The following is a 17,150-nucleotide window of genomic DNA, read 5'->3' as shown; positions in this document are numbered from 1 at the left end:
TATTATAGTTGTATTTTAAGTAATTTAGTCAAATGATATTATTATCTTTGGATGATATAACAAAGGTTTGCCCCTCTCCTTCAAAAAAAAAAAAAAATGATTTATCTTTCGAACGATATAATTACTGCTTGATACGTTTTTTTAATGATACAACCACTTTTGAATGACGTACTTACACCTTTAGAATGTTATAATAACATTTTATATGATATAATCACATTTCAAATGATGTGCTAGATGGTTGGGTGCACAATAGGTTATTATAAATCGGGTCTATTTTAGAATTTTTAGAACATTTTTGGGATAACTTTTTATTCATTTTAGGGTGACTTTCGATCATTTTAATACAATATTACAATAGATGTACAATTAATGTTGTACACCCGATTGTGATAAAAAACTTTTGTGTCCATTCGGTTTACAATAACATTAGTATACATCGGGTAACTTTTAGCCAATTTGGGATATACTTTTTCCTTTTTTTGGGTAACTTACTAACTTAAAACCTGATACGATCTTAATGTAAATTAAAAAAACCACACACGCTCGTACCTTAGGACCAGTTTTCTTCAGCTTAATTTCAGTTTATTTCAGTTCAGTTCCTAATTTAATTTCCTACTCTCATAAAATATTCAGTTCAGTTCAATTCAATTCAGTTCAGTTCAGCTCCAATCAGTTCAGTTCAATTCAATTTTGTTCAATTTAGCTCAGTTCAGTAAATTAGAACAGACCCTTAGTCTCTTAGCAACTTGACACTCAAAGCTTACTGCATCCATATTGGGAAAACTAGCTAGAATAGAGAATTAGAGATAGGGGTAGTGAAACCTGCTGATTTTGTAAATTAGGGGTAATATATTTTTTAATTAAAAAAAGTGATTAATTCAACAAAAAGGTACATTCAATCATTTAGAGGTGGTTATCTATTTATTTATTATTTTTTTTTTAAAAAAAAACCATTTTAGTAATAAGATCTTGCTAATGAGAGCTATGTGGCGCTAGATAATGAATAATTATATTGGCCGAAAGAGTATTAAGCTAAGAATGCATGATAAAATCACACTTCGTTCAATGTAATTAATATTATTTTTACTCTAATATTTTCACTTTTACTCCTCTTATTATCTAACGCCCTGGGTGCTCATTAGCCTTTCCCTTAGTAATAAAGGTATTTTTTAAAAGGCAAAAGCTAATGAGCGCTCCCGGGGCGTTAGATAAGAGAATTAAAGTGCAAATATTAGAGTAAAATTAACATTAATTACACCGAATAACGCGTAATTTTGTTATGAATTCCTAACTTAATACCATTTCAAGTAATATAATTTATCCTTAACTAACGTCTCGGGCGCTCATTAGCAGCATCGTTTTAAAAAAATTGAAAAATTTCTTTTGCTGAATTCAAAGGAAATTGTTGCTCCCCCTCTCTTCTCCATTGAAAGCATACTCTGAGTTTTCCATTAAAGCAGCTCTTGAGCTTTCTCTCTCCTCCATTGAAGTAGCTTCACTCTGAGGTAATCTTTCATCGAATCTCATTTTCACATTCAAGTATTAATCTTTAATTTAGTCATTGCATTCAATTTAGGGTTCTTCTAAGGTAGAATATTGAACTATTGGTTATCAACACTGAAATATTATAACGAGAAATTTCTTTGCTAGATTATAGTCAGTTTAGGGTTCTTCTTAGGTAGATAATTGAACAGTTAGTTATAGTTACTGAATGATTCCAACGAGAAGTTTTGTTGTTAGAATTTTGGTTATCATATCCTTAAGCGATCAGAACTTAATCTGACAATTGAGTGAAATGTGGTTGCTAATGTGTTACAGAACCCTTTGATGTTAGTTACGAACTATATAAATGGAAATTTTCTTCCTGGAATTCTTAAACGAGAAGAATTCAATCTGATAATTGTGTCAAATGTGGTTGCTAATGTGTTGCGAAACCCTTTAATGTTAGGGCGGAACTATAAAAGTGGAATTTTTTATCTTGGCCGAGGTGGCCGCCTCTGCTGCCTTACCTCAGAGACGGTTGTGGCTTTGAGGATGGTTGCAGAGTCAACTTAAGAGGTGAGGATTGAGGAGGGTTCTTAAATGATATGATTAGCAATGAGGATTGATATAGCAATTGCATGTTCTTAAGGTGATTAGCAAAGCTTAGTATTATAAAAACTACTCACTATCCAAATGAAAGTCGATTGATTATCGACCCAAGAAGATAGAAAGTTCCAAATGCAAAAAATGGTTACGAATAGAGTTGATCCAAGTATCATTGCAAAAGCTTAATAATTATAGGGTCGGGATGTCCTGCCCTCTCAACTGGATGTAAAGTTCTCCCCTCATTCGATTCCATTGGCAGGAAAATATTTCCTCATTGCTTCCCGTAATATCCTTCCTATCACGTCATGGGGGTTTGTTGGAGGCTCGCTTGGGAAGGCTGCTATACTATACCTTTTGCACTAACTCTAATTTAGTTCTCAGCAGATATACATATACTATACTAGTCCTTAATTGTTGTCGTGAAATCATGTCTGATTTTTACATGATATTCCCTACATTGGCTTTATAGTAAAATTTTATGCTACCATATGATATAGGAAAAAAAAAAGCATCGTTAATTGAGCAGGTGATGTATTACTCATAACTTTGCCATTGTTGGTATTAAGAATACACTCCATTCTAGCACTTATGTTTTCCTTTTACTATTTAATTTTGACTTTGGGTTGTAACTTGTAATTGTAATTCATCTCTGAACTTGGGTCTACTCGACTGACTTTTCTTCTTTAGCAGGTTGTACATGATCACCTCCTATATACCAAGCGCAAACCTCCGAAAATCTTTGTGCTCTGTATTGTTGAAATTGCCTTGTTCTTCTACTGCTAATTTAAGGCATTGTCAATTGTTCAGTACACTCCAACATACTTTAATTGGATATCAAGATGAACAGCTTCATGATTTCCTGCATAAATGCACTAAAGCTGCAACCCTCAAAGCAGTACAATCCTTACATGCTCTTACCATTACTCTGGGTTCATATGCTAGACAATCAACCTACTTTGCTAATAACATTATCTCTTTGTATGCTTCTTTCCATGAGTTACAGAGTGCACATAAGGTATTTGACGAAATACCCCAAAAGAACTTGGTCTCCTACAATGCTTTAATGAGTGCATATAGTCGCAATGAGCAGGTGGATGATGCTTGGGAACTCTTTTCTTGTATGTGGATTTGTGGTTTTAGACCGACCCAATTCACTTTTGGTGGTCTTCTCTCTTGTTCTTCTTTGGACTTGAAGAGAGGATTTATTTTACATGGGTTAATGTTGAAGAATGGATTGCTATTTGCTGAACCTCATGCTGGGACTGCTTTAATTGGTATGTTTGGCAGACATGGGTGTATTGACAAGGCTGTTCGAGTTTTTGAAGATATGCCTCACAAGAGTCTGGTCACATGGAATTCTGTTATATCTTTGCTAGGATATCATGGGTTCATGGAAGAATCTATGCTTTTATTTCGTGAGATGACCAGGGCAAGTTATAAGCTTTCCGAGGGCTCTATAGTTGGTTTACTGTCTGGTTTTACGGGAGAAAAGGCGCAAGAATTAGGACAACAAGTGCATAGTCTAGTTATTAAAACCGGTTTAACTCATGAAGTTTCTACCTCAAATTCCCTTCTCAACATGTGTGTGAAATGCATGAACTTTTCTTTGGCTGTAAAAATGTTTGAGGATATGCCATTTCGTGATGTTGTGACATACAATACCTTGATTGGGCCGTTGGCGAGAAGTGACAGTCCTGGCAGGGGATTAGAGCTGCTCTGTCATATGCTCTGCGAAGGGATTTTGCCTAACAAAACTACTTATGTTGGTGCTATCAATTGTTCGGCCAATCTGCGGATACAACTTTGTGGAGATTATGTCCATTCTAAGGTTATAAAAAACTCAATGAAAAATGATGTTTCTGTGGGTAGTGCATTGGTTGACTTCTATGGGAAGTGCGATATGTTAGTTTGTGCTCGACGGTGCTTTGATGAAATATGTGATAGAAATGTTGTTTCATGGAACAGCTTGATTGCAGCTGTCACTTCTAAAAGTCAGAGCAGCTCTTTATCTTTATTTCAAGAGATGCTTCAGTTTGGTTATTGTCCTAACGAGTTTACATTTTCTACGGTGCTGAAAGTATCTTCTGTCCTTGAGCTGCAACAGCTCCATTGTTTGATTATAAGAACGGGATACCTTCAACATGAGTATGTGTTTAGCTCGCTGATTACCTCGTATGCCAAAAATGGACTAATATCTGATGCATTGCTCATTGCCAATTATGCGGAGACACCAATTCCAGTGGTTTCCTCCAATGTCATAGCTGCTGCTTATAGTAGAAAGGGGGAGTCTGATAAGTCTATGGAGATCCTCTCTAAGCTGGATGAACCTGACATTATTTCTTGGAACATTCTAGTGTCTACTTGCTCTCATAATGGCTATCATACTGAAGCATTTGAAATTTTTAAGCACATGCTGGAACTACAAATTTATCCTGACAATTATACAATCGTGAGTGTCCTGTGTAGTTGCACCAGTCTGCGCTGCCTTGCTTTTGGTATTTCCATCCATGGTCTCCTAATTAAGTCCAACTTTGAACGTTGTGACACATTTGTTTGCAACACCCTAATAGACATGTATGCAAAATGTGGATGTGTTGAAGATTCGGTGAAAGTCTTTGATGCTACACAAGATAAGAACCTTATTACATGGACTACTATAATTTCTGCTCTTGGGCATCATGGCTTTGTATTACAGGCCTTGAAAAGGTTTAAGGAAATGGAGCTCCTGGGAATCAAGCCAGATACTGTATCATTTGTGGCTGTGCTTTCAGCATGCAGACATGGAGGCTTAGTTGAAGAAGGAATGGCGCTCTTTTCACGAATGCAAAGGTTATATGATCTTGAGCCAGGGATGGATCATTATCATGGTGTGGTGGACCTATTAGCTCGTCATGGGCATTTAAAGGAAGCAGAGCAAGTGATCACTAGCATGCCATTCCCTCCAAATGCTCTTATATGGCGTAGTTTCCTAGAAGGCTGCAAGAGACATATTTCCAACCATTAAAAAGTATGAAACTGATATATGCTTATGAATATTGATCTGAGTGTGTAAATGGTGAAAACACTGTAGCAGCTACATGCACCTGAAGATCACATGAAATTTGTTGCTTTTCATGTGCAGACTCACTTCCTCTTAGTTGGTCTTCCTCCTTTTCTCCCACTATGTCCTCAGCACTATATATCTCCCCTTTCACACTGCTTCTCTTGTTACCATCTTCTTTCTCTCTGCTAATTTCCTCTCAATTGAAGAACAAATCCAGAAATAACAGTGAGAGTGATCAAGAATATGAAGACAGTAACGGTGCACAAGCCAATTCAAGCTTTTGAATTTGATGGAAATCGCTTTTAACTTGTAAGTTCTTTTATTTTGGTTTACTGTTAGATTTTAGAATCTGAGTTTATTCTTTGATTTTTATTTGAATAATGTGTTATTGAATTATTTGAATTTTGGGTTTGTTAATTTTAACAATTTCCAGAAAGATGACAAACTTCTCATTGCATATTATAACCCTCAAATCTATATGCTGGTATTGAATAGGAAACCATTAACCATTAATTTAATCTGGCATCGTTGGTTTCACCAACACTTGTCATTTTGGTTGATTGTTTTATGTTGCAGTTAATGTGAATTAGCTGGCAATATGCCCTAGCTTCCTCCTTTTTTTTTTGCCACTTTTTCCTCAGCACAACATATCTCCTCTCAGACTGTCATTCTTCTGCCATACTTACCACACCATTGAAGATCCTTCTAATGGCTTAGGTTAGGGCTCCCTTTCTTGCTTTTCATTTTATAATTTAAATAGAGCTTTATTTGTTGTTTTTTATTTCATTTACGGTTTGTTGGGATAACAATGTAGAAGGGAAAGGGAAGGGATTGAAGAAGAAGGCAGTGGGGACAGAATGAAGGGAGAGGAAAGGAAGGGGGGAGAGAAGGTAAGGTTACATTTTATAGTTTATTAAAGATGGAGTGAAAATGAATCCTTCATTTCCTTTCCCTTCCCTTCCCTCCTACTAAATGGTATCCAAACAAGGGCGGATGGATGAATGGATCCCTTTTTTTCTCCTCTCTTCCTTTCTCTTCAACTTTCTCAATCCAAAGATTCCAATCAAAGGGCTATTTTTTTAATTTCATTTTTTGATTATTTATTAATTGATGGTCATTTTGAAATTCGCTCCCCCCCCCCCCCCCCCAGATTTCTTCAAATTTTCTGAGCTGATTTTCCCGGAGACTATCATTATTGTGTAAATGTGTGTGTTTCTAATGCATCATTTTTTTTATTTTTATTTTTTTTATTTTATTTTTTTTTAAATTTTGTTTTGTTTTGTGTTAGGAAGGGAAAAATTAGAATGTATTTCTCTCAATCTATATTATAAAGTCCATATTTGCCTAAATTATGAGACAAAGGCCTAAACAATTGGTAAAGAAAATTTTAGCTGCATAATTGTGTATCTTATAATGAAAAACTGAAATTACTGAATACAAACAGTATCACCTGAGTAACACCCAATATGAACATGAAAGCTTCCAAACACCACATACAAAAATTCACATAACTTTATATAATTCCAACCATCTTTTTCCTATCAATTTCTTATGATCATGTACACATTTCATTTCATACAAAGTGCCAAATTTAATTTTTCAATGAATCACAAGAATGTACTATTGTATGTGTTGAAATTGCTGACACTATATATGATTCTATACGAAACTAGCTAGTTTGATTAAAAAAACTATCCTTGATCAACTCTTCTTCGGGACTTGAAATGAAACATGATGGGGACACACTCTCTTTCCTTGATTAGCTTTGAGCTAGTTCTAATGTATGGGTTGGTTTGAAATGAAACAAGTGCAAAAACTTCCCTTCCTCGATTAAGTTTACTTCTTTATAATCCGAAATGAATCCTCGACTTGCCTTGTATTTGAGTCCACAAACTGCAAGGTATGAAAAGAAGAATTACATTCGAAAATAGTCACATAAGAAATTTTACCAATAATGTCTAAAGAGTGCTTCAATATTTTTTTTTTCTTTTAATGGATTCATAATGAGTTATTTTGCAAAAACAAACCTCAAAATTCAATTCTTCCCTTTTTGCATGTATTCTTGAATAACCGAACTTGCTAATCCTCTTTAAACTCCAATCTTGTGCCTGTAACAAAATAGTGTTAATAAACATTTCTATAATTTGATGAAGATTAATATTTAGAATGAATTGAAACTTATGTTTTTTTCAAATATTCTTTTTTCAAAACAATATACTTGTTTAAATTATGAAATTATTCAAATAACATGTAAGACCTTATACTATGGAAAAAGTTAACAAGGCCTTACTATAGGTGAGAATTCATCCAAAGTGAACCCTGCCATCCCAATAACAGCTTGAACAGGAGCAGCATAGTTTGAGTTATTAAAAGTGTCTATTCCATTCACATCTTTCACAGGTTTGGCTTTGCATTTGCCTTTATACAATGCACAAGTCCTCTCGTAGTTGTGAACATGCCCGAACAACACCAAATCAACCTAACACAAATCATATACAGTTGTCAAATTTTTTATTAAACCAAAAATTTCATTTACTAGTGCAAATATATACTAATATAAATTCATTTGATGAGAAGAATTAACCTTGTTTTGGAGTAGTAATGGCTCAACAAAAGTAACAAATAACGGATCAACACTGACTAGAGCCGATTTTGCAGAAGTGTACATTGGCCTGTGCCTGAAATGAAACCATAACTTTTGTGTCAAGATTGGCTTTCATTAAGGTTACAACTGTAATACTCCCTCTGTTCCTGAGTTTGTTTTCTAAGATTACTCTTTGACCATTGATATGTAAAGTTGCACAGAAGGACTATTTAAACCACTACACAGCGAAGAATAGTGATGGAAAATATTGAACTAACCCATTAAATATTAGCCAAGGAGTTCTTGTCCTGTTAACTGAAGCCATATCTGATTTCATCCAATTGTACTGCAAAAGTGCAACGGAAGAAGGGTAATCAAAGGACCAAAAATTACTGAAAATGATTCAGAAGAAAAATAATTTTTATTTAGGAAGAAATGAGGATTAATGATTGAATTATACCTGTTCAGAACCTGGCGTCCACTTATGCTCGGTTGAGATGACAGTGAAGTGAACAGGACCTTGTTCAATGGAGTACCAAGGCTTATCTTTTAATGAGGTTGGCATTTGGAAGTAACTCTCGTAAGGAACACCACATTCTCCACCGGAGTCTGGTGTTGGGTACACTGATCCTGAATCAGCGTAGTCCCTATTGTTTTGGCAAGACAATTGAAACAAGAAAGAAGCATTAATAAAGATGCTGATTGCGAGTTTGTTTGGATTTTCAGATCAGATAAGAAAAATATAATGAACCTTTCATGGTTCCCAATTGCGGTCATGTAAGATACTCGAGATGCTAAAGGTGTGATGAGGTGAAGAAAGTAGTCCCACTCGACTAAGAAACCTGTGGCATAACTGATGTCACCTATGTGAAAGATGGAGTCCACTTTGCCTGTAGCAACTTCCTCTGCCATTGCATCCACCACTGAGAGTGATCCTGGCTAATGCCATAAATTAAGGTTAGTTGGCTGGAAATTGATGAAATATCAAATATGTTTATATGACTGCAGTCAAAAGCAGTTATTTAAATTTAGTGATTGTTGACGAATGCAATATATGGTTAGGATTGTTGACTTACTACAATCTAACCCGCACTGTCAAAATGCAGGTCAAGAAAACTATGATTCTAGCCAAGGTTGTGGTCTTAAGCACATTAGGACTAATTCTGGCCTACATGCCTTAAAAGGAGAAAATGCTATGGCTCTTACCTGAATATAATGCTCTACTGTAGAATCTCGAGGAGCTTTTCCCATATCACCAAAAGCTAAAAACATCAGTTCATCTGATCCTCCTGCAGGCGGTGTTCTAAATTGGACCTCATCACTCCATCCAACTGCACCACTGCACAGCAGCGCAGCAGAAACAAACTTGTTGAGGACACAATTCAAGACTCAAAGAACCAAGGGGGAATAAGACTATTGGTGTGTCAAACAGTAGAGAAGAACAACCTTCCATATTTGTAGGAAAATTTTGCAGAAGCCTGAAGTCCTGTTATAACAGCTGTATGTATATAACCTGGATCATGCCATCCAAAATCCTCTGCAGGACTCTTCACAATGCCACCTATATGATTGTATTATTTGGACATCCAAGATTATAAAAACATGTAAAATTTACAGGAAAAGATAATGAAATTTGCTCAAATATTAGCAATGGGTTATTACCACACATATCATCTTGTGTAAATGTTGAAACATTTGATGTTACTGATTTGCCATTACCATATTGAACTTGTTGAGGTTCCATACTTCCACTCACCCATGTTACTCTCATCTGCAGTTTTTGTTTAAATTATTACGAAGTTCATAATTTAAAATTCTAATCTACTAATCCATGACGACAAAGAAAACTTCCAAATATATTTTTGTAAACTTTGGTACTTCCTCGGTCTCAGCTCAAGGTGATTGGTTAGCTCTTAGCTCTGAGATTAGACAGAGGAAGGCCTCAAATATTAACTACATAATGTTCGATTTGTCTAATTATCGAGTTTAGTTGTATATGTGTATTACCGAGGTAGCTGCTGAGTTCACGCTTGAAATATGTCCATAGAGTGGCTTATTAGGAGTAGCAAATGGAAGAGGTGTAGTTCTCTTTAAGATGCAAGGTGCATTAAAGCCGTTGTCAAAGAGCACAAATTCGATGTCTGTTCGTATGTTGATGACATGAAATATAATTGATGAGGTGCAAGTTTTGGTACTGCAGCTTCCATTAGCTCCTTGTTTCTTGCATTCACTCTTTTTGCAGGTTAAGAAATCTGGATCATTTTTCAGAAATGCAGCCTATAATTTTGAGCAAAGAATGAAGTTAGGAATAAAAAGTCTTATTAAATTAAGAAACAATTTTATCAAATTTAATTCAATTTCGATGGAATCCCTTCTCACAAAAAGAAGTAATATATGCTAAGTTCATATTGGATTATTGGTTACACACATTTTTGTATTCATAACAAACTTTTGGGCAGCCGGGGAACATAGGGGGGGGGGGGGGGGGTGTTATGGGAAGTTTTTGAAAATTGGCGGAGCATTTGGTATGTAAAAATGAGGGTTTAAGGATTAAAAGGTGGGATGAGTATCAGGTACGAGTATGAGCATGAACGTTATTTATTTTGACATAAAAATATGTTCTGTTTTGGGTGTTTTTGTCCCTTGGGAGAGTTACGTCACGAAGTCTGATCCGGCTGGGCTGTACCTGCAAAATAACGGAGACCCCGGGTGGTTGGAGCTCCGCCTCCGACGATCAAGTCAGTAACTGGAAACGGAATAAAAAGAACGAAAATTTAGGTGGGGATCTGCTCGGATTCCAAGCTCAGGTCTTTCTCTGATGTGAGAGAATAAGGGTGTAATAAATGATTGAATGTGTCCCCAAAGTGGGGAAATATCTCCCTATTTATAGGGTCGTTGGGAAAAGTGCCCCTACCTAGGTCACTTGACCTAGATTTTAGTGGGCTGCGCCGTTTTACGGCGCTCCTAGAAGTTTGGGCCTTTGAAAGCCGCCATTCCAGAAACACATCTGAGGACGCCAAGTGTCAAGAGGACATTGAGCCACGTGGGCCGTCCTGAGCTCGACACGTGGCAACCTCTCATCGGCCCATGTTTCAAGAGGATGTTGAGCCACATGGGCCATCCTGAGCTCGACACGTGGCCTTCTCTTATTGGGACACCTGTCTAGGGTAATTTTTACCCTAAACATGTTCTGTGTTTGGTTTTTGTTGAGAGTACAATAAATATACATCAATAAAAATATATAAGAACTTAACATGTGTACCCTAACTAATACTATCCTTGCCTCGTTTTATTATGGACAATAAAGTCATTTTAATTACGTTATATTGTTAATCCATAATAAGAACACCATATCTTTATTTTGTACTTTACCCCTTACCTCACATGCATGAAGACAAAATTATTGATTCATTCAAACTAGTCTAGGACCTGTTCACATTTACTGAACTGAACTGAACTGATTGGAACTGAATTGAACTGAACTGAACTGATTGGAGCTGAATTGAACTAAATTGAACTGGAATGAATATTTAATGAGAGAAGAAAATTAAGAGCTAAACTAAACTAAACTGAAATTAAGTTGAAGTGAACATGCCCTAAGTAGAGTGAAATGAGGAAAATTGAACAATCTCAAAAGAACAGATGGAGTTAAGTACTCGAATTGAATACAAGTTAAAAGTTTCTTTTCAAGATCAATGCATGTGTTGGTCCATGAGTTGATAGCTGGATATTGATTCTAATTCTAAGAGTTTGTGGTTGGTTTTTATTGAAGAAGTATGGATGAAAAGCATTCACATAAAATGTTTGATTACAATTTTGATACTCCGTATGTTTGTATCGAAACAGTTTGAATATAATTCATGTGACATTTGATGCCAATGTTTGTAGTTGGAAAAAGTTGATCTACATTCAACTGGTTCAAGATAATTCTAGTCATCTAGTGCTACCAATTTAAGACACGGTACTTATAATGTCGACCAATAATAAATGTGTGAACATAAACTAGTGGATTTAAAGTGACTTTTATTAACTTATAATACTCTAAGATTTTTTTTTCTTATTTTTTATATAGCGAGAAATAACTCAAGTGGTTAAAGCTTTTCTAGTGATTCCAAATGAACAAGAGACTATTTATTATTATTTTTTAAATTTTACTTGCAACACTTTTTATATTTGAGGAAGTAATTAAAAAAGATTAACCGATGAATGAAGTGATAAATTTTAAACCATAACTACTTAATATATTCTTTTTATTGGTGGTAAAATTATTATGATTAATTTGTATGTTTATAGTCTAATATTCATCTTAGAGAGCTTGCCAAAATAATGTGTTGAAGTAATATATAATGGAGGAGGTATATGTTGGTTTATCTCTTCAATTTTATGCAATTCAAATAAAAATGTTTCTTTATCTTGGAATATATAGAAGAACTACGTTTTATTTTTTTAAGGCCAGATGGCATTCTAATTAGTTGTTGGTACAACTTTGTCAATGCTTCTATTATTATGAAATTCTCCATTACCTTATGATCGATCAATGCAGGGTCACTTGAGTTAGCTAAGAGCGTGTTCCCTCCAACTAGAAAAATTGAAATATTTTTATATTTAACAAATGCGATCATTAATTCCTTTTGGTTAGTAATTAACTAATTATAGCTTTAAAATCAACAAGTATGATATATAAAAGTATTAGTGGATCAAAACAATTAATTCTTATTAATACAAAAAAAAGTTTAGTCACAATTAATTCTTCCTAAAAAATTCTAATCAATAAAAACATACAGTGTACTAAATAAAATAAATTTTAATCAAGAAAAATATCTTTAGATCATTAATTAATAGTTGAAGTTCTTGAAAAGAATATAATTTATATATTTAAGTCTTTTATTATAATATACATTTTTTTTGAAGTATTATAATAATATACATAGTACTAAAAATCTAACGTGTTAACAAGTCTAAGCTAGCTATTATTATTATTATTATTATTATTATTATTATTATTATTATTATTATTATTATTATTATTATATATTTTTTTTCCTATTATTATCACAAACATGTTACGTACCGTGTGAACCATGATGACATGATATAATAAACCGTAACTTAAGAAACTTCATCCACTAAACTAAATTATACCTTACTAATTATAACCAATTAAGGTAAGTAATAACTAAAAGTTTAGGCAATTCTTTCGTAATTTTTAGTTAAAAAGTAATTCAAGTACCATTTTAGGGGGCCTCCCATTTAGATGTATGTGGATATAAACAACTTAACTTATATCTTTCTCTCCTTTTCAATAAAATTTAGGCATTTTCCATGACATACCACATATATGATATCATCTTAACTTCTACATTCCGCAACTCAATTATTTAATCATTGAACCGTTATACTTTATTTAATTTATATTCGCATAAAATACTTTATTCTATACTATGTTCGATCCATAAATAACGCATATATCATCTATAAGATGGTTACCACAACTTTCAACATTGCATCATATACTCTAATAATTGAAAGAATAATAGACAACATAAATAATTTGTTAATATGAATGCAACCTTGATATATTCAACATTTCTAACAAATATTATTAACATGAAAAATATGTAAATAAATAAGTAAATAAATAAATAAGTGATACCTTGACAGGATAATGGCAAAGAAGAGGAAGATTACTCAAATCCCCGGTTTGTTTATACAACAAAGTGTTAAGAGGGCAGTATTTCACACTGAAAAATATTAACTTAAATGTTAAAACAAATTATTACAATATTCTTTTAAATAAATTTAGCTTTCAAGAAGTAAATGTTAAAACAAATTATTACAATATTCTTTTAAATAAATTTAGCTTTCAAGAAGTTTAACAACAATATAGATTCATTCAAATTTTCAATTTTTCGTGTATAATAATTTGGTTGATACGTACTTTTCAATACAATTAATTGTTAACATATAAATAATTTTAATTTAACTTCACTATAGTCTATATCCAGTTTGAATATCAAATGTAAAAATGTGAGTTTATGTAAGAAAAAACCGAATAAAATAAAAGAGCGAGTGTAGAAATGTGTAATTAAGTAAAATCAAAGGATCAGAAAAAAAAAAAAAAAAAAAAATGTCAAAAATAAGGTAAAGTACAGTGAATAGGACAAAAAAGAATTAATATATTAAAATAAAACATGAGTAAAACTAAAAAAAAATGAAGAGAGTAGTTAAAATGTTATGTATTAGTTATTAAACAAGTACTAAGTGATACATAACTAATATGGAGTTGAAACTAATTAGCGTTCTCTTGGTACTTATTTTTAGGAAAATCAAATGATTATATGTGGTATACCAAAAAAAATTTTGAGTATAGTTTGTTGTAATGTTGAAAATTTCTTCTTTTTGAGAGAAAAACCCGGTTAATTTTGTTACTCTTTAACATTTTTTGTGAGAAAATTAACCTCGTGAACAAGAAAATGGCGTGATGACATAGAATAAGAACGAGCTTAATTATGTACGTACCTAGAATGAGAAGGAGAAACCATGGCAACCCAATACTTATCGGACGGTCGCGATATACCGGAGACGGTGACATTGATGTATTGCTCATTAGAGAGACGTGAAGAAGTATTGACACTAATTTGAAGATAAGGGTTAGAAGAAAGACAATCAATCAAGTGTCGTCTATTAAGTTTTCGAAAAAGGGGTATTTCATGCTCATTATTATGCGAATTTTCGGCCTCGAATTGGACATTTGAAAGAGATGATGATGTTGGAAGTGCATTAGAAATTGTTGAGCTAAGAATGAAGATTTTGATGGTGAAAATTATAAGAAATTTGGGGTTGAAAAATGTAGGGAGTGACATGGTTTTACTCGTTCTTTTCATGTATGTGTCACTTATTTTTGTAAATGATTTGCAAATTGTAATTAGATTAATTATATGATGAGTATTTATAAGAGTAGTGATGTGTAAAGTTTTAGTTTGATTTGCCTTTTTATGATGTGGCTTGTGATAAACCTTGAAACACTTTTTAGATTTTTTTTCTTCTTTTTTTTTTTGAAAACCTCTTTTTACATAATTTTGTGTTCACACCATTTTTTTTTTTTTGGTTGGTATAGTTTATTCACAATTTATTTTTGTATGTCTATAGTCAACAATAAATAAGGAAATCATAATTGATGGGGATTATCCAATTTGATTTTTATAGTGTATATATTGGAAATATTCCTTTGGATTTTCAAACGATACCATGGCAATGTTGATTATCATACAGTATATTCAATTATTTATATGCTCTCTAGTATTATTACTCAGTGTAATAATATTGATTAGATAAAATTTTTTTAAAAAATAAAGTAAAAACTAAATTCAGTTGAAATTAGTTTTGGCAATGTATACTAACATGTGAATACTCACAAATTCGAAATTATTAACGGACAGAAATCACATACGAAGTATTAAATTGAGGGTCCTAACTAGTTTACTTGTCTTTTCATATTTATGCGTGTGTATTGATATTTTTGTAAAAAGAAACATACAAAAAGAAACATGAGAATAAAAAAAGATTATTAAGATTTCACATAATGAAACACTAAATTTTTAATATCGTGGAATTTTCTTCCTATCTTATTTATTTTGGCAACAATGATACTTTTTTTTTTTTAATTTGCAATTGTAAACTTATAATTTATTTTACATTGCATGCCTTGATCGCATACAATTAAATAGTACGGAGTAATTGATTACAACATATACTGTATATTGACATATTGTTGCACATTATTATATTGGTTAGTCTTGCATTGTTATATAATTTATTACAACGCCTTCATCGGCATACAATTAAATAATTGATCACAACATACATTGTTGCACATCATATTGGTCAGCCTTGTATCATGAAAAAGTAAAGTTTCTAAATTGTTAAATGCTAAATGTTAGAACCCTAATTTAGAGTAACTCTAATACCATGTTAAGATTAGGCAAGGAGATGATATTTGGGAGTAAACTGCTAAAGTCTTGATCTATTAATCACAAAATAGGGTTTAATGTGAGCACATGAGAACAAGCCTTGCTTAGTTATGGCCTTATGGGGTTTAATAACAGGGGCGATGCTTAGTTGGGTCCTATGAGAGCCATGGCCCCTAATTGGTGCTTCGCCCTACTCGAGCCAATTGAATTGGCTCATATATGACCCTATTGTCCCTATATTTTTATTAGACTGGCCCCTGTCCTTAATTAAGTCTAGCTTCATCATTATTTAGTAAGAGAAGGGTTAAATTTATACGGGCTTGAATTGATTTTATTTAAAACTAGTTTTGTGCCCCGTGCGATGCCCGAGTTGTTTTTTAAATTTTGAAATAAATTTTTAATCAAAATGTCAAATTTCAAAATATATGTTTAATACACAATTAGTTAGGAATTGATGTGTTTTTGTAACGATTTAAACTATGTAGTAGGCATAAATGACTAATAATAATATTGGTATTTTATGAGAGTGAGGGATAGCTCAAGTGGTTAGAGCTTCCCTCCCGATTCTAGCAGGTCTTGGGATCAATTCTCACCCATGTCCCGATTCTAGCAGGTATTGGTATTATCTAAGTACATCCAACGTGGCGCGACACTTGGCGAAAAGTTGGAATGCCAAGCGTCGCTGTCTCGTGACCTGACTAAAAGTTTAGCTTTAGAAAGAAATGTGGAGAATTAGCTTTTATACGTCATGACTATGAGATCATCTCATCTTCATTAAATTACGTAACTCAAAGTCTCAAATTTACTCAATTATATTATTGATCTATTAAAACCCCTTTTTTTTGGACGAAATTTATTGTAACCTTTTATTGTCAAACGGAAATTGTTAGATAATACCGAGAGTTGATCCACGAATGCGTACTAATATACGTAGTACCAACAACATTATATAAAAGGACATTCTCGGTAAAATAATACTACGTATTATAATCCACCACATGGCTACCTTAACCTTTTTTTTTTTTTTTTTTTATTATTATTATTTTTTATTTTTTATTTTGAGTAAGGCTACCCTTTTTTTTTTAGGCTGAGTAAGGCTTTCTCTATTTCTCGTCAAAAAAAAAAAAAAAAAAAAAAAAAACTTTCTCTATTCACTTATTAAATTAAATCATGGACAACCTTAATTTTCAACCCTAAATATACTCAACCTAAGTTTAAATATAAAATAAGTACTATAACAGATACTCCCTCCGTCTCCAAAACTTTGACCCCTTTTGGGTTGATTTCGCGATTATTAAGAAACTTAAATAAAAAGAAATAAAAAACATATTGAAAGGATAAATTCACATGGGGTTTGTAAAAAAATAGAGAGATAAGATATTAAAAATATATGAAAAAATAAAATTTTTATGGGAAAACTAATTTTGCTTAAATATTGTTGTAAATTGGTGGGTATTTTAAT

General features: G+C 32.9%; 2 protein-coding genes across 4 annotated transcripts; one reads left to right on the top strand and one right to left on the bottom strand.

Annotated features, from left to right (window-relative positions):
* The first annotated feature begins 1,380 nt into the window (after positions 1-1,380).
* Positions 1,381-8,563, top strand: LOC145641684 (pentatricopeptide repeat-containing protein At3g58590-like). Of its 3 annotated transcripts, none has more exons than XM_081692594.1 (4): positions 1,381-1,508; positions 2,782-5,443; positions 5,776-5,851; positions 8,445-8,563. In XM_081692594.1, exon 2 carries the CDS (start codon positions 2,789-2,791, stop codon positions 5,093-5,095), a length of 2,307 nt encoding a protein of 768 aa, XP_081548720.1. In that variant the 5' UTR covers positions 1,381-1,508; positions 2,782-2,788; the 3' UTR covers positions 5,096-5,443; positions 5,776-5,851; positions 8,445-8,563. The 3 variants fall into 3 exon arrangements, with proteins under 3 accessions (XP_081548720.1, XP_081548721.1, XP_081548722.1); XM_081692595.1 differs by lacking the exon at positions 8,445-8,563 and adding an exon at positions 8,187-8,319; XM_081692596.1 differs by lacking the exons at positions 5,776-5,851; positions 8,445-8,563 and adding an exon at positions 8,187-8,324.
* On the bottom strand, positions 6,490-14,581 carry LOC145642700 (putative inactive purple acid phosphatase 27). Its single transcript, XM_081693873.1, has 13 exons — positions 14,238-14,581; positions 13,372-13,459; positions 9,726-9,995; positions 9,381-9,489; positions 9,165-9,279; positions 8,925-9,057; positions 8,470-8,657; positions 8,179-8,365; positions 7,997-8,064; positions 7,719-7,812; positions 7,425-7,613; positions 7,162-7,242; positions 6,490-7,027 (listed from the first exon to the last, which is right to left on the bottom strand). Exons 1-13 carry the CDS (start codon positions 14,579-14,581, stop codon positions 6,971-6,973), a joined length of 1,923 nt encoding a protein of 640 aa, XP_081549999.1. The 3' UTR covers positions 6,490-6,970.
* Positions 14,582-17,150: the final 2,569 nt, after the last annotated feature.

The sequence above is a fragment of the Chenopodium album genome, chromosome 8, assembly GCF_948465745.1.
Source record: "Chenopodium album chromosome 8, dcCheAlbu1.1, whole genome shotgun sequence".
NCBI lineage: Eukaryota > Viridiplantae > Streptophyta > Magnoliopsida > Caryophyllales > Amaranthaceae > Chenopodium > Chenopodium album.
This window is presented reverse-complemented; position numbering and strand designations above follow the sequence as displayed.